Genomic DNA, 20,572 nt, shown 5'->3' with positions numbered 1-20,572 from the left:
ACTTCTTAATTATCTAATTATTATCCAAATACAAAACTCAATACAACTTTTTCAAATTTTCAAACAAGACACAAAAAATAATACAACCTTTTCAAATTTCAAAACGAAAATTATATTCAATCAATTTTTTAACTTTATTATAATATTTTTATTCAACTTTTTCCCTTTCATTTCTCTAAAAGAAAAATCTATTTATCATCTTCATCTCAACATTCCTTGATGTAGCATTAAATGAATGGCCCACAAGAGAAATATATTAAATAGTTTACAATCATATAATACTACATAATGAGATTATGGGATGATATGATGGTAAAATAGCATTACTCTTGATCAAAATTCAATAAAACGTCTTAACTCAAATAATTTCATTACTATTCATTTATATTTTGAGATATTCTAAGTATCTAAATCAGCTCTTAATGTTATTCGAAGACTTGGAGAGACAAAAGTAGAACTAGCGTCGGTCAAATGCATCGGACATATTAAAATTTTCATATATATATATATATATATATATATACATAAATGTATGAGTTTGAACATGGAATATAAATATTAGGGGTAATTATTCTCTGAAATTGTAGTACTACGTGATCATCTGGGCAAGTACTGTGCGATGGTCAACTGTATATGATGGTACGTGAATGCAATAGCCCGCAAGCTGTCTTCCTTTTGATCAAGTGTCAACATCTTCATATCTATTACATTTTGGTCCTTACATGCACTAGACTTGTAGCTAGCTAGCCCTCACCCAAACCTAAAACTTCAGCAATATTCCCCCTTTTTCTTTGTCTCTTCTTCTACTATACTTTCTTTTCTTATTTGCAACTACTCCTAAATATCACTTCTATATACATAAAAAAAATTTGGAGGTAGGGATTCAACAACATTACTATATATGTCATGTGCGCTTGCTCTAAAAACAGGCATGCGGTATACGTGCGATCGATGTCGATCAAGCTATAAAAATTTAATTGGTTTTAAGTGGATAGACAATTTCATGGTTTTATAGTCAGAACTAGGTTATAAGTTCGAGTTAAAATTACGGGTGTAATGTCAAATATCATAAAATACTTGCCCTTATTATATATTGAGAAATACTTTAATCACAAAGGAATTATATAAAAATAATCTCACAAACTGATGTGATTTGATGTAGTTCATCAGATTATAAAGTTAATTTTATTGTAAGGTAGATGTAACGGATTAGATGAAGCTACATCAGTTTGTGAGATTACTTTTGTGTAATTCGTTTGTGAATATAGCAGTATTACTCTTATATATTAAGGTCTCGTTTGTTTTCACAGATGAGATGAGTTGAGATAAAAATTGAAAGTTGAATAAAATATTATTAAAATATATATTTTTAATATTATTTTTATTTTGAAATTTGAAAAAATTGAATTGTTTATTTTATTTTGTGTGAGAATTTAAAAAAATTGTAATGATTAGAAGAAATGAAAAATTTTATGAAAGTTAACAAGGCGGTGGGAAGGTGCAATAACTTTTTAAATAGCGCTAGGCTCTATATATGATGAACCATAATTGGTCATGATAAAATTTAGAGTGCTCAACTTGTACGTACAAACAAGTGGATGATGATGATACTCGGTATCCATCATGCCATGGTTGGTGCAATATACATATCTGTCTGTACTCGGCCATCTGATAATTATGATACTTTTTAATTCATAATTATTATCTATATGTCACGTCTCTGGTTTAACCAAGTTATATTAATTTACGTGCATGCTTGCTTAATTTTCCCAAATTTTTCTAATGGTACTCTTGCCATCATCTCTCTAGCTCTCATATATATATATATATATATATATATATATATGTATGTATGATATAGCACTAATTAATTAATTACCAAAGGATCGAAAAGGCATTATTTCTGTCCAACTGATGACATATATAGACTTTATTTCATGTTTAACTAGGGCTAGCTAGCTTGGTAGCTGCTCTAATTACTTAATTATATTAATTAATTAGATAATCATCCAACTAATTTCTTTGGATCTCATATTCATGATCTTCCGATGTTTCGTTTTGATCTTTGGCAAAACAACAAACAAGAAGCAAGATCGATCCGGTCCAGACAACATGCCAAAAAATCATGATGATTATCCAGACAACTTCTCTTTTAATGCAAGTTATATTGCACATTTGAAGTAAGGAAAGTTACCTGTTTGATGAGCCCAACTTTATTTTTTGTGTCTTTTAAGTTGCTTTTTATCCTTCCTTTTTCTGAGAATGATTAGCTTAAGTACTGTACATTCTGGTTCGAAATAGTTTTCCACATGGGCTTGCATGCAACCTTTTATAAATTACTCATTGAATCTCACACACACGTACACACACATGCATAATTAATAATGACTCTAATTAACTTATATAAAATATATAGCACCGACATCTTATTAATGAGATGATCAAGGACTACAGTTACAAAAAAATTTTATAAAATTAAACTCATAAATTAACATAATTTTATATGATATAACATTAGATCTATTTTATAATCTAAAGTAAAACATCGATCAAGTTATAATCACGTCAGTTTACATGAGTTTATTTTTGTACTTGCAGATCTATTTGACTAAATTATTTCTCGTTACTAATATATATAATTGTAGGAACTTGAGATTAAGTCATGAGTACAAATTTATATATAACGTGTGCTTAGCTCTGAATATCTGATATTGAAGGAGACAGCACTAACGTAACACTTTCCCAGTCTAAAGGGCGTACGTACGTACGTAGAGCTCGTGTGGTGTTCATCATGATATGTTTAGAGTTATTGCATGCGTAGAATGTACTTTGGCCAAGTGCTTTATAAATAACACGCATGCATGCATGCATGCATGATATTATAAACGCATATTATCTTTGTCAATCATCTGTTTCAATAATCGCTGATCATTAGTAAACTACGTGTTAGAAGAGGCTTAATCGAGTCTGGGCTACTCCTACTCCTGTTCCAGTACTAGTACCAGTACTGCTTGCGCTAGCTGTAGGTACACTGCTATATTTACGTGCACGCCAATATTAGAAGGATTTTCAGTATAAATATATATATATATTCTACCGTAAGCTTCGGGTTAAACTAGGATTAAATAATCAAATCCGGGCGAGTCGTGTACGTACAATATTACTGCAGGCTGTAAAAGATGCATGCATGCATGCATAATTATGCGCACAAAATATAGAAGGCAGGCCAGGGTCATGTATATATATTATAATTATAATTAGAAGCAGAATCCAGAACAGCAGCCAGCACTAATCGATCCTCTAGTCTAGCTTTCTTTCTTTGTTTTCTTTTTTCAATCCTCATGAAAAGGCAAAAGTTGTGAAAAGGATTCGTTATGGGTCCAATATTAATATTACTTGTAAATTAAGAAACGTACGTACATCAACTTGACATTAATTAACAAATTAAGCAACTGCACTTTAAGCTTGGAACTTACAATTAAACAAGTGCTTTTCCAAATCTACCAACACTTGGCAATCGATCGAGAGATCAAAAGGGAGATCTATATATTGATCGATGTTGGCGTGCTTTGAAAAAGAGATCAACTCCCACCATACACGCTCACGATCGAGGTTGTGTCTCTCTTGATCTTTAGGGAAGAAGGGGATCATCAAGTAATAGTTGAATTATGATTAACATAGCTAATTGGTTTGCATATATATATATATATATATATATATATATATACACACACACACATATACATATTTATATATATATATAAGTCGTGTATGCATGTATAAGTGTTGAAGACCAAGTCAAAGATACGGTTTTTGTGATGGACAAACCTGATCCATTTCCCACTTGAATTTGGTCAGGTCCATCATAGTCTTCATTACGAAGATTGAGATTATTGACATCATTCGTCAAGTGATGTGTGGCTCCTGCGTTCAAATGCCAATCAGACTCCAAGTTATGTTGATTTGATGCGACCATGGCTTGTGGCTGTCGGGTTGCATTGGAATTATCCTGGTAGGAAATATCAAATCTATGAAAGCACTTTTTGAAAGAATGTCCAGGTTTTTCACATACCTAGCAGATAAGGGAGGTGCGGCTAAACTCTCCACGGCCAGAGTAGTTATTGGTACCACCACGGTTACCACACCCCCAGCCTTTATACCCTCCATTACGGCCTCGTCCGTAATTTTGTGGAGATGGTTTGGTCGCAACATTGGCAATAACATTGATAATGAGTGTGACTTGATTGTGATGGTTAAGTCGAGACTCACTTGTCAGTAGAAGAGAATAGACATCTTTAAGTTTAAGAGGATCTGGCCCTGCAGTAAAAGTGGAAACCAGCGACTCATAATTAGTTCCCAAATCGGCGAGGATGTAAGAGATGATGACATCATCATAGAGGGGTTGACCAACAATTGCAAGCTCATCCGAGAGCTTCTTGACATGAAAAAAATAATCAATGGCAGAGGAAGTGCCTTTGGTGGCAGTGGCTAGCTGAGTCTGAATATGAACAATGTGAGCCTTTGACTAAGAGGATAAACTTTGTTCAAGGGACAGTCACACGTCTAGAGACGTGTTATAGTTGATAACTTGAGCATGGACACTCTCAATAAAAGAGGTCATAAGAGTGCTCAGAATGAGATTATCCTACTTTATCCATTGTAGATAGGCAGGATTTGGTGAGGGAGAGATATCACTGGTGGAGAAAGAGCTTTCGAGGGTCGGAGATGGTTTTGGAATAAAACCATCAATGTAGCCGAATACATGATGGACCCTTGAAGTATGGAATTATTTGGACTTTCCAAAGAAGATAATTGTCATGGTGGAGCTTGACTGTGATCGAGGCATAGTTGTAAAAGTTGGAAGTTGGGATTGGTTTGGATGGGAGTTGGAGGAGACAGACATTGTAGAAAGTAGGACGTTAGTCGATAGGGCTCTCTGATACCACGTACAATTTCATAATTCTGATATATTTGAAAAGAAGTCTTTTTTATTATCCTCTATAATTTACGTGAGTATTACATGGGCATACAAGAGCTGATTGTAACAGAAACATGTGAATGTAACAAGATTTCAAATTTCAAATTTACATTTGAATAAACACAAAATTGATTTTCAGTCTAAAACGTGCAGTTTTATTGGCTATAGCCTTTGTTATCACAGATACATGAATAGCCTCAATTTATCAATTGGAAATATTTTTGTGTCACAACATGTCGTTTTTAACGAAAATCTATTTCGTTATCATAAAAGCCAATCTCCACCAAAATCCATTAACTTCACCGACCTTATTCTCCTCCCTTATCATCTCGGTCAAATGCCTTCCACTTCACCTATTTGTGATGTAGGTATACGTGACAATCAATTCTCCATATCCCACTTAAACGCAAGTCAGCAAAGACATACATCTCCATTGTGAAGAGAAGAGAATGTCTCCTGTCAGGATGCCGAATCACCTCTTGAGCTGTCTCCTTTGGTGCAACCAAGTTCCTCTCCACCAGTTCAAGAAATGTTGGTCCCGCCAACCCCAAGGCACTCTATAGTCACCAAATTAAGAAATAATATAGCCAAGCCAACTACACCCTTTCCAGGGATTATTCCTTATCCACTATCGAAAGCACTTGATGCTTCTGTTACCACAAAATATTTTGAGCCAACAAGTTATACGAAGGCCTCCAAATATCACCAATGGCGAGAGGCGATGAACAAAGAGTTTGATGCCTTACTACGAAATGGTATATGGACTCTAATACCACCAAAACCTAACATTAATGTTGTAGGTAGCAAATGAGTATTCAAGATTACAAATGGTCAAATTGCATGCTACAAAGCAAGGTTGTTGGCTAAAGGACAACATCAGCAACATGGTATGGATTTCAATGAGACTTTCAGCCCTGTGGTCAAACCAGCAATAGTTCGTACTGTTCTTTCACTAGCCATGACTCACAACTGGTCCCTTCGCCAAATTGATTTGCAAAATCCGTTCCTAAATGGAACCTTACAAGAAGAAGTCTATATGGTTCAGCCTCCCGGATTTCAACACCCTCAATATTTGAATCACCTTTGTTGTCTCAAGAAGTCTCTCTATGGCTTACAGCAAGCCCCTTGGGCCTGTTTTCTCGGCTTACAAAAAAACTCAAGGCCTCGGTTTTCACGATAGCAAGGCAGATACATCTCTCTATATTTATCACACCTCTTATGTGATTATATATATTCTCGTATATGTTGACGACATCATCATTACAGGACCAAGTTTGGCTGCTATTGATCAGTTAATTAACGAACTAAATTCAGATTTTGCAGTGAAAGATCTTGGGTCTCTAAGGTTCTTTATAGGTGTTGAAGTCGTGTCTTATGATGGTGGTTTATTCCTAACACAACGTCGTTATATTGTTGATCTCCTCAAACGAAGTTCTATGGATAAAGCCAAGCCTTGCTTGACTCCAATGGCTACTACCACTTCTCTCACAGCAGATCATGGAGAATCTTTTGAAGACCCTCAGTTATATCGCAATAATGTTGGAGGGTTACAATATCTTTCATTTACTAGACCTGATTTCGCATTCGCTGTACACAAGGTTAGTAAATTTATGCACAAGCCACGTGTTCCACATTGTCAAGCGGTTAAACGTATTTTACGTTATCTTAAATTTTCTATATCTGATGGATTATATATTGTCAAAAGTCTAGATTTTTCACTTCATGGATTTTTGGATTCTGATTGGGGGGAGAATGTGATGACTGCAGATCTGTAGGCTCATATTGTGTATTTTTGGGCCAGAACTTAATCTCTTGGAGTTGTAAGCAACAACAGACAATTGCTAGAAGTAGTACAGAGGCTAAGTATAAGCCACTGGCAAATGCTGCAGCTGAGATTCAATGGTTGTAAACACTACTGACTGAGTTATGCATTCCTACATCTTCAACACCAGTGTTATGGTATGACAATATAGGTGCAACCTATTTATCTTCTAATCCAGTGTTTCATGCAAGCACAAAATATATAGAAATCGACTTTCATTTTGTACGAGATCATGTGGTCAACAAATGTCTACAAATTAAATTTATTTCAAGTCGAGATCAACTTGCGGATTTATTTACCAAATCGTTGAGTGCTACACAGTTTAATCTTCTAAAGTCCAATCTTAAGGTACAAAATCTTCCCTTACGATTGTGGGGGCGTGTTGAAGACCAAGTCAAAGATACGACTGTGAGAGACCAAGTCAAAGAGGCTACGATGGAAGAGGAGCCGATTTGATCTTGGGAGTTACCATAATTCTAATATATTCAAATGTAAATTTGAAATTTGAATTCTTGTTACATTCACATGTTTTTGTTACAATCAACTCTTGTATGAATCTCATGTAATGCTCACGTAAATTATAGAGGACAATAAAAAATACTTCTTTTCAAATATATCAGAATTTTGAAATTTTACGATAAGCGACCAACGAGGAGATTAAGGGCCCCAAAGGGAAGGCAAATTAAAGGGTAATAGCTAGGCGGCAGCAGAACAACTTTTCTTTTCTTCTGCTCTTTCATGAGCTATAATAGCTCATGCATGGGCGATATAGACAAACTCATCTATGGAAGGCTCGTGATATATACCAAACAACGAGAGTTGAAATTCACATACATAAGAACTTGAAAAATATGTAGTTTAATCCCAACCTCAAGGAGTGATGATATTGAGCAAGGGTGTGCACGTGCAAAGATAATGATCGGTAAAATTCTTATATCTTGAACTAGCTAGCAGCTGGGCAAGTTAGGGATCAAGTGATCATAAAGTGAGGCCTTGATGCAATATGTTGGAACGTTAATATATTTAACAAATGCATGTAAAAGTTTGTTATAATTACCTGATGCATGGGAATCCGAGTCCGATGAGGCTCGGCTGACATATGCAATGTTAAAAGCACTGGACTACTTCGAGAAAGTAGACCAGCACAAAACCTGTGGGAAGATATGAGTATTCCTAGGATTTGGGTTAAAAGCAGTAGATTTTGGCGAGAAGTGGTATTTGTTGGATTTGGGTGAGTAACGATTTATTTCTCGGTTGGGCAAGGAGAAGTGATGATATCAGTATTTTAACTATAACTTTGGCTCTAGGCATCAGAATCGCAGATATGATCCCAATTCGAAAATCTCCCTTCGGCGCGCATGTTGTGGTCACCACAGAGTTTGTGGGTCCATTGTCGACTCCAAAATTAGTCGTTCTTCCTTCCAAATCTTCACTTTTAGTTAATTCTTCCACTTTTGGTCATTCTTTTTTTCTTTTTTCTTTTTTATGATAATGTTTATCTTTGGTAACGATTTTATTCTGGATTCTTAGACTAGATTTTAACTATAGTTATCTTATTCCGTATTCTATTATTTGGCCTTAATTACAAATTTTTCATTTTTCTTTAGCTATTTAAGCCCAGCTTGTAGGTTTTAGAATATTATAATTGATTTATTTTATAGTAAAACACTAATCTCAGAGTTTGTCTTTGTTTGCAATTTTTCTCAATCTCAAACTCTAGCTTCCATTGTTTAACTAGCCGTCAGAATAATCTCCTATTCTGACCCGACATCATTACCTGATGTAATTAATTAACAAGGTCTTATAATTTGGAGTCTTCCTATCACAAGTTCTTTATTTCTTCGATAGGATTTGGCGGTAGCACTTACTATTTCTTCAATCGATTTGTAAGGTTTGATAATTTTTCTTTCTTCAATTTTAAACATCTAAAGATGCATGGACGCTTCTTAATTAGAAGAGTGATCACTTGTTAAAACTTCAAAGGAAGATCATCATCAACTAGACAAAATTATTTCGATCAAATACATTAGCAAACAATGAGAAGTGGAATTTATAATTTATTGTTTGAAGACGTTTTGCTTAAATTCTGTAGGTCATGAAGAGAAATGAAAGGAAAGAGAAGATGAGAAGAAGAAAAGCAATGATATAAAATCCTAGAAGTCCTTTGTTGTTTTCGAGAGCATTTTTGTTTGTTGCTCAACATAGTTCTTAGTTGGCTGGGAGAGCCTTGTTACTCGGTGCAATCCTTTGTTGCTCAAGCATTATTGCCTGAGTGAGTATAGCCGCCCAGGGCAAGTGTTATTGCTCAGAAAGAGCGTTGTTTCTCGGGAGGCCTTTGTTAATTTCTTTTGGTGGTGGGCACAATGTTTGCTAGATTCTTCCTTTTCTCCATATGTTTTGTTGGGCGAGCAGGCTCCCCAAAGTCTCTTGTTTCTCAAGGTGAGCATTGCTGCTCTATTAGGTCTTTTCTTGTTGCTCAGTCAAGTCTTTCCTTGTGTCACGAGGGTGAGTATTGTTATTTGGCATGGTCCTTCCTTATTGCTCAGAGTGAGTAGTGTTGGTTGTCCTAGCTCCTCACTTCAGGACGACTATTTTTACTCGCAATTGTCCTTCCTTGTTTTTCGGGATGAGTGTGATTGCTCACCCAAAGTCTCCTCATTGCTCGGAGTGAGCAGTTGTGCTTGCATGCCCATTTGTACTTTCATTCAGGCTAAGTATCCACATGTCCATCCGTTCATTCTTTTAAGAGCCTCGTAGAAATCTGAGGAACTTCATGGGATGAACAACCAAAACTCAAACTTGTTAGCATAAGTGAAAGTTAGATCTTGTGCTTGGGGCGAGCAAACGAGAGTGAGATTCGTTGCTCAAGTTACTTCGAGTATTTGTTGCTTGGCAGCGAGCATTGTTACTCAGTCAAGCCTCTCCGTGTGTCTTGGGGGAGCGTATTATTACTAAGCACGATCCATCCTTGTTGCTTGGGGTGAGCTTCAAGGTCCACCATGCTTGGGCAAGTTTCATGGCTTGCCATGTTTAGACGAGCTTCATTGCTATGGTTTTTTGTTCAATGATCCTCTCAACTTCTTAGTTCGGGTGAAAAATTCGAGTGAGTTTCATTGATCACATATTTGATAGCTTAGGTAAGTCATGTATGACTTGAGCGAGCTCCATTGGTCATCTTGATTGTTGTCCGGTTGCTCGCCCAAAACTCTCCATGCGTGGGTCTGGCTGACTATCTACCTTGCTTACCTTCACTAATCCCTACGAGGGCGGTCTACATGTTTAGAGCCTTGGCAAGGTTCATGGTTACTTGCCTTGATCATTGCTAGGATGGGCTCATTACTCGTTAAGTGCCCACCGTGCTTGTCTTTCAATCGTACTATACTACTCGCATGGGATTTTCCTAGCACTGACAGGTCAGTGCTCGTTTCTTGGGCTAGCTGCAGCTCAGGTGTTCTAAGAGATGGCGGGTATAGTGCTCACTAGGCTTATTTCCTGGGTGAGAAATGGGGTTCGCCTGGGATGTTCTGAATGCTCGATCGGGATGTCCAACCGTTGACGTGGTTGGTGCTTGCAAGGCTTTTGCCCCTAGCGAGTTGCATTGCTTGTTCAGGATTTTCTTAGCACTAGCGCAAGGTGTTCCGAGCGATGGACCAAGATTCCAGAAGATAACATAAATGAAAGATAAAGAGAAACAATAGTAAAACTTACATGTTTCTGTCATGTAAAACAGGGTTGTGGTGCAACTAGTTTTGAGAGGTTGCGGTGCAGGGAGCTTTTTGGCTAGAGGTGCTCGATGTGGACTGGGCCTCGTCCACGGTGGAGGATGTGCTAGGTTAGTTTTCCAATGGTTTCGATTTGCTTTGTTTTGGGTGTTTAAAACAGAGGCTACTGCAGTTTTCGCTGGTGGTCGTGGGGGATCTCCTAGGCGATGTAGGAAGTTTGTTCACAGTGGCCCTAGCCTTTTAGTTGTGTGTGGAACAATCTATAGTGGACGAGCTAGGATGTGGTTGGGACTCTATTCCTCTTCTCCCACTGTAACGCTCCGTTGAGTGCAACACCTCATTTGTATTGAATTAGCTTTTGTTGGGTAATCTAACATGTTGTTCTGAGAGTAATTTGTTGGATTCCATATATGTCGCCAACTATTAATGCAATTTTGTAGCGTGGTTGGAGAGCAACAACACAGTCAAATGGCCCACCATGATGGATTAGACGTTGTATGATTTTTGGATACTCTTCCATAAAATAAATAATACATAAAACATATAAACTGTAAATAAAGAGAGAGATAAAGATATTTATATAGTTCAACATAAAAGTCTACGTTCACGGGTCATTTGGAGGTAAAATCCATTATGTTTGGTGATTATATAGTCTCTCATGCAATGTTTTAAATACCGTACCGAAAGTCGTACTGGTCAAGAAGGTACTAGAACGAAATATTTCGATACCGGTATCATTTCTTGTACCGTTTTGAGATAGTCTATATATGAATAAATTATATATATAAATATATATAAATTATATTCTAAAATAATAGTCTATATATGAATAAATTATATATAAATACATATATATAAATTATAAATAGTTTAGTCTGAATTGGGAGTCAAAAAATATGCTTGTAGTTTGAAAAAAAAAATAAAAGTTTGAAGGCCGAAATATAGGCCGGTATAGGTCGAAATTGAGGCCAGTACGGTCGGTATTTAGGCCGATACGAAACGTATATAATATTTGTACCGGCCCAACGGTTGGTACGGCAAATATCGACTGTATTGACCGGTATGGTACGAAATTGAAAATAGTACTCTCATGACCTCACATAGCTTTCAATACAATAGAGTAAATAGGATTGAGCATAGATTAGAGAAGGCTCTTTCCTTTTGGAAAAAGAATCCAGTTGTATATGAATAGTAGAGTATTTCCTTACAGAGTTGCTAGATCCCCATGTTTGTAGTGGTTTCCTCTTTTTATAGAGGTCTCATTTCTTTTTTAGAGTAGTTGAGTCCTACTTACATTATATCACTTTCATCATTTTGTATGTATGTCAATTATCATTTTATATCTAACATATTATATTTAAAAAATAAATTCATACAATTTTTGTAATAATATATATTTTCTAATAAAAATAATTTTTCGATGTGACGTAACACATCAAAGAGAATCATTATAGGTTTACTTTTACAAAATAGTTATAGAGTAAAGCATTTCTCAATCTATTAATAATCCAATATTTAGACAGAAACACAAAGTGAGATTATGGCGACTGATGGATATTGAGGCCTACTTTTTGTTTAATGTTTATGACTCCACGTTTATTTAATGATAAATGCGAATAAATTATCATGAGATAATGCACGCGGCGCGTAATTTCCACGCCCCTGACCGGTCAGTACTCGGTACTCCATTAAAATCATGGGAATAGGTCCTTTAAAGTTGAAGGTGGTGGGGCCGATGGAGCCTCCAACACAGACTGCCCAGATGGAATTGAATGGATGGTATCAATATCTTGTATTATTTATAAATATTAATAACATAATTTGTAAATAATAATAAATAATAGTGAATAATAATAAATAATTTATAAATAATAATAAAATAATTTAAAATATCTGAAGAAAACAAGCCATTGCTGTCCAAAAGCAAGCAACACATACAAGTACAGAACACAGTGAAAGAAAGAAAGACAGACGTGTATATGTTTGATTAATTTGCTTAAAAACAAATGAAGGAGAAATGTCGTGCGACTTTTGGAGGAGTGTGTCCTTTTTACGTGTCTTTTTATTACCATCTTCCCACCTGTAGATGCAGCTATAGTTAGTGTTATTATTGGAGAGAGAGTGAGTGAGAGAGCGAGTGAGTGAGTGAGAGAGATAAAGAGAGTCTGAGAGACAAAAGAAGGATCAATTGGAGAAGAAAGGAGGAGGAAGAAGACGACGAAGACGATGATTATGATGGTGATGATGAGAGAGAAAGTTCGGCAAAAACAACAAATGAGCAGATGACTCTGAAGAAAGGTCGTTATTGCTTTCTCTCTCTCTCTTTCTCTTTCGAGGAGAGCTAGACTCATCTCTGCTAATTCTGGGCCCCCCCCCATCTCCCAGAAACTCAGTCCTTTCTCCCTCTCTCTTCCCCACCTCAGAAGCTTAACTTTTTTCTCTCAGAAAAGCCAAAGTGACAGTAATAGTCGTCTTACCAACAGATGCAGAAGTAGCAGCATCAGTGATCTTCTTAAGGGCGAGACAGACAGAAACTAGAAAGCCACCCAACAAACAAGATCTCTGTCTCTCTCCGCGTATCAAAATTTAATTACTCTTTTTTTCTCTCTCTCTAACTCATAACTTCTCTCTGAGGGAATTTCAGAGACCCCACTTACATAACACCTACAGAGATACATCCATAGATTGAGCTCAGTATCACAAATCTCTCTCACTATATATGCATGTGTCTCTGTTTGTTTGTGTTAAATATACACTTCCAGTCAAGAGTGGATTCTGTTAACAAGACCAACAGTTGTGGCTACCACAAGGAGGTTACCTTCAGATTCTGGAGCTTTCGCAGACTGGGGGGCTGCGTCTTCCTCCGCTGCGGGTTGCGCTGCCCCGGATGAGCTCTCCCTCGGCTTTAATGCCGGACCCACCGCCGCTGGAACCAGCACCGGCCCCACCTCCGGAATGTGGCAAGCTGCGTCCTCCAGGCCCATCAATTACGGCCTCGCTCCCACCGAAATGGGCATGGTGGGCCTGCGCGATCTCTTTGTCGTCGCGCCCGCCTCGTCTTTCCACCACAACAACCATCACGGCCACCACCATCACCAGCATGACCCCATGATGTCCAATCCTCATTCCATCAACGGCTCCAACCCCGCCACTGCACTCGGCATGGGCGTCGGAGTGGGCGTCATCCCCCTCCTCACGGCTACTTCGTGTCTCGCCCCGCCGAATATCGGCGTCGAAGATGAGAACAATGCGCTGAGTAACACGAATCGGGGCGGTGGAGGAATTCAGCTCTGGCAGAATAATCAGCAAACCCAGCATGGGCACTATTTCAAGAAACCTGCGATTCTTGATCATCAAGGTGGTTCTGGGAATTTCTTGCAAAGTGGTGGCAACGGTGGGGGTGGGATCGGTGGTTCGGCAACGACAACGTCTTCAACAGCCACATGCCAGGACTGCGGTAACCAGGCCAAGAAAGATTGCAGCCATGGAAGGTGCAGGACTTGTTGCAAGAGTCGCGGTTTTGATTGCGTCACTCATGTCAAGAGCACTTGGGTCCCAGCCGCTCGGCGAAGGGAACGCCAGCTCATGACTGCGTCCGGTTCTGCAGCCGCTGGCTCTTCTGGGGCTACCTCTTGTTCCAAGAAACCTAGACTCATCACCTCGCAAACCACCTCTCATACTTCCACTTCAAATACCACTCCCCCAAGAAGCTTTGATACTAGTTCCAGTCACCAAGGTTTGAGATTTGCTCTTTCTATCTCTCTCGAACGCCTTACACATAGATAATATTCTTAATTATTCACACTTCGTTAGTTTAGGCGAGGTTTAGGGTGTTTGATGTTTGAACCTGCATGATTGTAGTTTTTGCTGAATTCTGCACAGATGGGAATTTTAAAGAGGCATTGCCTGGGCAAGTACGTGTACCAGCTGTTTTCAAGTGCGTACGAGTGACGGCTGTGGAAGACGGCGAGGATGAGTACGCGTATCAGGCGGTTGTAAAGATCGGTGGCCATGTGTTCAAAGGGTTTCTGTATGATCAAGGGATTGAAAATAGAGATTATCCTAATATATCTGAATTGCATCTCGGCGGCGGCGGCGGCGGTAGTAGTGGTGGAGGTGGGGGGAGAAATGGGGCCTCGTCGTCTTCCCCAATCCTTGACCCTTCTGATGTTTATGCAGCCTCCGGCCGAGGACTGCTTGGAGGTTCAAGCTATGGTAATCCAATAAATTGAAGCGTTTTCGTACACTTCCAGTCTCCGAGAATAAGGTAGTCGATCTAGGGACTGGGAAGGAATGCAGCTCTTCTTCTTCTTCTTCTTCATGTTTTCCACTTTTTCATATGCTTTTGCAAAAACTGTTTCATTATTTATATATTCTTGTATCTTATTAACATATCATGTCATGCTCTCAAATTTTCAGCTTCTTGGATTTGATTTTCTTTGTTTCTCGCAGCCTATTTCCTCTTGCCATCGCAATGAGATCGAGGATCATTATATGCTAATAATGCTACATTTCTAACGACTGTAGTCATTTTCTTAACCAGATTACTGAAAATGGAAACTAAAAAAGGAGGAAACAGCTTGTTCTATATAACTGCTAATAGTAATTACATGTTTTAGAATTAATGGGTTATTATATAATATAATTACATGTTTTTTCTTATTTTTCAAAGGTGAAGGGTACAGTGCAAAAGGGTAAAGGTTATTCATCCAAGGAAAATTGTGGTCTCAACCTTTCATTTATAAGTTTTCCAATTTTCTCTTGCTGGTATTATAACGTACTTGCCTTGATCATCATCATGTGCTGCTAGATATAAGTAAATTTTTTCTGGTCTAGAAATTCCGATCCCACTTCTAAAGTATGTATTGTGTGCTTCCTTTTCCTTGATCCTCGTTTTCATTATTCTAATCATTTATACTTTCATGGTTGGCACTGAACAATATAAGGCAACAGTTTTCTTTCCTGTCGTTAGGTTTGTTTGGTTCAGCATTAACTAGAAGAAAACGTGAATATCGATCATTATTATAGCGCTGCTTTAGACTTTAGCATGAGAATTAAGTTGTAATGTCACCATCATTGTTTGCCAAAGAAAACATGACATCAGATGAACGTCCTTTTCAAGCCACATCAACCTCATGATGCGTTTATCACATTTGATCTGCAGTATGTGGACAACCCTGCTACTGTGTTCCTTTATGAATACCTGATGTACTTGCTTCTGCATGCTGTTTCCTTTGTTTGGGATAATGTATTCAGCTTTGAATCTCAGAAATGTCGGATCATTCATCCAGCCTTGGTATATATCAGCCTTGGTAAATAAAAATATTATTTAATCTCACATATTTGCATAGATTTTTGTCATCATTGACACTGGATATTTCTGCACTCATTGCTTACCTTCATCAATAATAAATTTACTTATACTGCATTAGTTCAGTGCTTGCACAGCTTCTATTACCGAACATACTGATATGTATAGATATTATTCTGCTTTGTGGTTGTTTGATGTTTTTGTTTTTTCTTTTGTTTTGTCCTTAGTGTATGCCTTAACGTCGGTGAAAACTACATGTACAATGTACCGAGTCGTTTTAATTTTCTTTTTGTCAATGCATGCTTCTTGTTGTTATTGTATGCTTTTTTTTAATCATCTGGTCATTACTTCCTTTGGTACTTACCAGGATAATTGCTGTTTGGGATGTGTATGTGGCTTCTCTTTGATGTACTTATGTTCCTTCAGATGCTGCAGGTGTACTATGTGACAAACTTTTTGGCTATGATCTAGCATGCAAATGTTGACTTCTCTGGATTAAACAAATTGAGAGGAATCTGAATTCAATGCTTGCTTGGGTTTTCTTTTTACCTCACATGCTGTCCCCCTTTGGATGTCTGCAAATGAATTGTAAATGGGTATTGGATTTTATCATGTGGATTGCATTATAATTCACTTCTTTTTATATTGGTTCTTTGGTGTTGTTACATTGGATATGCTGCGCGCATTCCACTTTTAATTTTGTATGCATCTTTCTGTTTAAGGACATGCACATTATCTTGTTCTTTTCTTTATCAGATGCTTTGTGCACATGTACTGTTTGTATGTCTTTCATTTTAACTTATTGGATAATCACGTCTAAAATAATTCTCGAGCCCCGCACCCCAAAACAGATGCATCTTTCCTACACACTGCGTCCAGAAAGAAAGATGTCTTGGCAATAAAAGTATAAATAGTACTGTTCATGATCATAGTTCTTCTGTATTAATAAGCAATAGTACTGCTTGTGTACTTTTCTCTTGATTCGTCATTTGTTAATTTGTGAGATGCCATGCTGGTGTTAGATCTGTGTAAACAGAGGGAGCTGAGGAATTACGTTCTAATTTGGTTTATCAATGGTTGCTAAAATTCTTTTATGGCTTACTTCCCCAGTTGCACGAAGTTGTTATATATGTTACCCATTTATACATCTCCAGTACTGCAACTTGGTATTTCATGCAGTTTGGTCATGAATTCATTGGCTACTGTGTCACTGTGTGCGTGTGGCCGTGTGTGAGGGAGGGTGCAGTTTTGCTAGAGAGATAGAGAGAGGTAGCTAGCTAGGGAGGACCAGTGTTTTGCTCAATTGTTATAGTAAACTAGGCCATTCCATTGAAGTGAGAAATTCATCTAGCAAGATTTTCTATTATTATATATATGCTCATCTATAAGGAAAAGAAAAATGTTATATACCAGGTTAATTCATCCCACTCCTATGCTTTGTATTGGTAAGATATTATCTATCAATACTGGAATAAATTAATTTGAAAAAAAAAAAAAAAAGAATTGATCCAATGATTGAGGGTGCAATGTCAGCACATGAACATGATAAAAATGAGATAAAAGTGTGGTATATAACATATATAACTCGTATGAAAATATTGGATTTCTTCTTCCTCCTATTTTTTTATATGCTTAGATTTTAATATCTTCGTGTCACGGATAATCGTCCTTCGTTCTGGTGGGTTTATCTCATGCTTATTTAGTATTGCAAACAGAAAGCAGAAGTACTATATATGAACAAACTGAAGATAAGAATACAGTAGTTTTGGCCATCCCACGACTTCATTTGAGCTGCAGGGTTATGGTGTACTGCCTCTTCTTGTTTACATGATCTCGCTGTAGGCTTCACTCAAAGGCAGAAACTGAGTTAGTGAATGCATGTATAGTAGTACTTCACGTATGTATATATAGTTGCAGCTGAAACGTACACTTGTCCTCATGTGTACACATGCATTAACACATGATATATGCGATGCATGAATTTCATGTGTTGTCTCCAAGTTTCAAGATTATTTTGGTCATTATATATATATATATATATATATATATATATTCAAATTCAAGAGATCTGAGAGATCAATAAACTTTCAAGCCTTTGGCTTTCTTTGTAGAATGTTATAATTTCTCTGGGTGTTACGCATTGAGTGGTGATCATTCCTGCAGCTAGCTTCGTGGGAATTAATTATTGAGAAGTACTAATCACTACAAGAACTCTAGATATATAATCCCTAGCTTGTGTGGATTTCCTTTGATGAGTGGTGTGAGTTTTATCTATCCTTTGGGCGTAGTACTGTTCTTTGTTTTGCTTGCATTTCTCTGTATTTTCTGTGAAGATGGTGATAATGGTGGATATTAATGGTTCTTGTCTTCCTGCAATGTGTGCAGGTGGATGACTTTCTAATTCTTTTTAGAGTTGTGGTCTGACATTTCATCTTTGCATTGACTGTTTCATGTTATTTGTCTTCGCCTTCTTGCTTATCACCGTTTGAGGGCAGTGAAGTGAGTGTAGACATCGATCACCCCTAAACATTTAAAATAGAGGTAGGTCTGTGTTGTGTGCAATGGATGACTGCCTATGATCATTATAAGCCAGGTCATCCGGGCCGGCTTTTTTCTTGGCCTGATTCGGAACCTAGTTATCGGTTACGGGTTCCGGCCCGGAACAGATCCAGACCGGTACCGGCATAAAAAAACCCGGGTACCGGGTTAAATCGAATTTACAACTAACATCTTTTTTTGGGCTTAAAACTTTCTCACATCCTTCAATTCACTCTCTTTCAACATCGGCCATTTTGAAACATGCAGTCCTTTGTAATTTGTTAAGATACAAAATTAATTACTCGGGAGAACACCAAGCAGCTTGCTACGGCTTCTCCTACTCCTTCAACTACAACAATTTCCTCCGCCCCACTATCATCAATCTCAAATATTTTTGTATTTTCAATTGCTTGAGATAACTTGACAACTTATGACTGAGGTTGGAAAGAATTTTTTTATGAAAAAATATTCCTAACATGTAGGCTTTAATTTAAAAATTTTTTAACCAGGTTCTGGGTTTTTTAAAAATCAATTTTAATCTAGGATCCGATTCGGGTTTGACTTGGGCTAACCCGATCCGGACAAACCCGAGTTCCTGAGCCGGAACTCGAATGAACAGTCCTAATAATCATCATGCATGAAATTGTGTAGTATGTTACATAATTAGCATAAATCAATTGAGTTTGTTAATTTTGCTAAGACGTGCTAGGTTCACAAAGAGCTTTGGCAACAAAAGAAAAAGAAAAAGAAAAATTGAAATGATTAAATATGATAAATTAGATATATTTTATAATTATAAAAAGAGTTTTATATGCTATACATTTATCATTCTTAGTTAAACGTGGCATCTCATTGAGTTTCGCCCCCACCGACTTGAAATTGCAAATGACTGCCTTAGAATTTGCCATGGAAAACTAAGGTATATTTAGGAAAATGCCATGCATGCAAGGTGGTTATTGGCCTCCATGCTTGTGAAGTTTTCAAAGCCAAATGGCAAATACCTTTAAATTTGGGATTCAAGTCTTTTTGTTTCAAATCTCTCCCATGCCTTTTATCAACTCTCTCTCTCTCTCTCTCTGGTGTAGTTTGTTTTGTGGTGGACGGACAGACAACAGCAACAGCTGGCGAGATCTGATCTAGCCACCCACCCCCACTTCATCCACCTTGATCCTCTACCCATGGCCCATATCCACTCGGCTTACTGTGAGGCCCAAGAGGGCTATACTAAATTTCAAGAAAAAGCCAACCCCATTAATCCCAAAGGATATATTACGTACGATCCAAACATCCCGAATCGTTTTCCCCACCCCACTTTTGGGTTGGTCGAATCCGACACAAAGGTTCAACAATTCTCAACCAGAGTCATTCCAAGTGTTTTCTCCAATAAAATAAGCAAAAATGTTAGTTTAGTTTTTGAAAATGCAAACGAAACCAAAAATGAAAATTAGTAATGTTATATGAATTTCAGGATGTTAAGTCGTGTTAGGTATGTGCTCTGTTTTTGTCAAAAGAAATAATAATTATAGTCGTGAATGTCCAAGCGTTGTGTAATTACTTTGAAAAAAATGAATAAATACAGGATTTACATAAATAAAAAATTAATTTTTTAATAGTAGACTGAACTCTTTTTCAAAACGATTGCACATCATTTACACAATCCACGATTATATGTAACATTACTATTTTCTCAAATAGTCAACAGTTGATAAGATGATTTGGATATAGATGCACATTCATAATTCAATAAAAATATGTTGCAAGCAATGAAAGAGAGTAGGCCTGGGGTCGGGTACACGTACTCAACCTGCCTAGCCCTTGCTTGAGGTACGATTATCCACCCGCATCAGACGGATGGGCACCCACCCATGCACAAAGGCAAGGGTGGGTGCCGAGCTAGGCCTTGGCCTTACCTGGATTTCACTCTTCTACCCCATATATATATATAATATATATATGCACAATCATATATATTTTAAAAAAAATTAGAATGAAATGATGTCATTTTGTTTTAGGGTAAAAATGTAAAATACCCCCTCCTAGTGTTTTCTCTCTCTTTTTCTCATAAGGGTATTTTGGGGAAAACACCCTAGACTGACTTCCTATCTCTTTCTTTCTTTCTCTTTCTCTCTCAATCCCCCTGTTGTCTAGAGTCCCCCCCCCCCAATCTTCTTCATCTCCTCCTTCCTCAACAATCTCAGCCC

General features: G+C 37.4%; 1 protein-coding gene and 1 non-coding gene across 5 annotated transcripts; one reads left to right on the top strand and one right to left on the bottom strand.

Moving 5' to 3' along the window:
* Positions 1-4,263: 4,263 nt before the first annotated feature.
* Positions 4,264-4,402, bottom strand: LOC118348557. Its single transcript, XR_004801635.1, has one exon. It is a non-coding gene; the product is annotated as a small nucleolar RNA Z247 (small nucleolar RNA).
* Positions 4,403-12,700: 8,298 nt separating this feature from the next.
* LOC109020499 (protein LATERAL ROOT PRIMORDIUM 1-like) lies at positions 12,701-16,668 on the top strand. Of its 4 annotated transcripts, none has more exons than XM_035689946.1 (3): positions 12,702-14,258; positions 14,405-14,789; positions 16,269-16,668. In XM_035689946.1, the coding sequence occupies exons 1-2, from the start codon at positions 13,478-13,480 to the stop codon at positions 14,752-14,754; spliced, it is 1,131 nt and encodes a 376-aa protein (XP_035545839.1). In that variant the 5' UTR covers positions 12,702-13,477; the 3' UTR covers positions 14,755-14,789; positions 16,269-16,668. The 4 variants fall into 4 exon arrangements, with proteins under 4 accessions (XP_035545836.1, XP_035545839.1, XP_035545837.1 ...); XM_035689944.1 differs by having other exon boundaries at positions 16,260-16,668; XM_035689943.1 differs by lacking the exon at positions 16,269-16,668 and having other exon boundaries at positions 12,701-14,258; positions 14,384-16,251.
* The last annotated feature ends 3,904 nt before the right edge of the window (positions 16,669-20,572 follow it).

The sequence above is a fragment of the Juglans regia genome, chromosome 5, assembly GCF_001411555.2.
Source record: "Juglans regia cultivar Chandler chromosome 5, Walnut 2.0, whole genome shotgun sequence".
NCBI lineage: Eukaryota > Viridiplantae > Streptophyta > Magnoliopsida > Fagales > Juglandaceae > Juglans > Juglans regia.
The sequence above is the reverse complement of the archived record's forward strand: the minus strand, read 5'-3'. Positions and strand labels throughout refer to the sequence as shown.

Excerpts from the sequence above, each read along its gene's own strand:
- LOC109020499 (XM_035689943.1), top strand. The coding sequence starts at position 13,478 with ATGTGGCAAGCTGCGTCCTCCAGGCCCATCAATTACGGCCTCGCTCCC. Across the intron at positions 14,259-14,383 it reads TACTAGTTCCAGTCACCAAG|TTTTTGCTGAATTCTGCACA; the intron begins GTTTGAGATTTG and ends GCATGATTGTAG.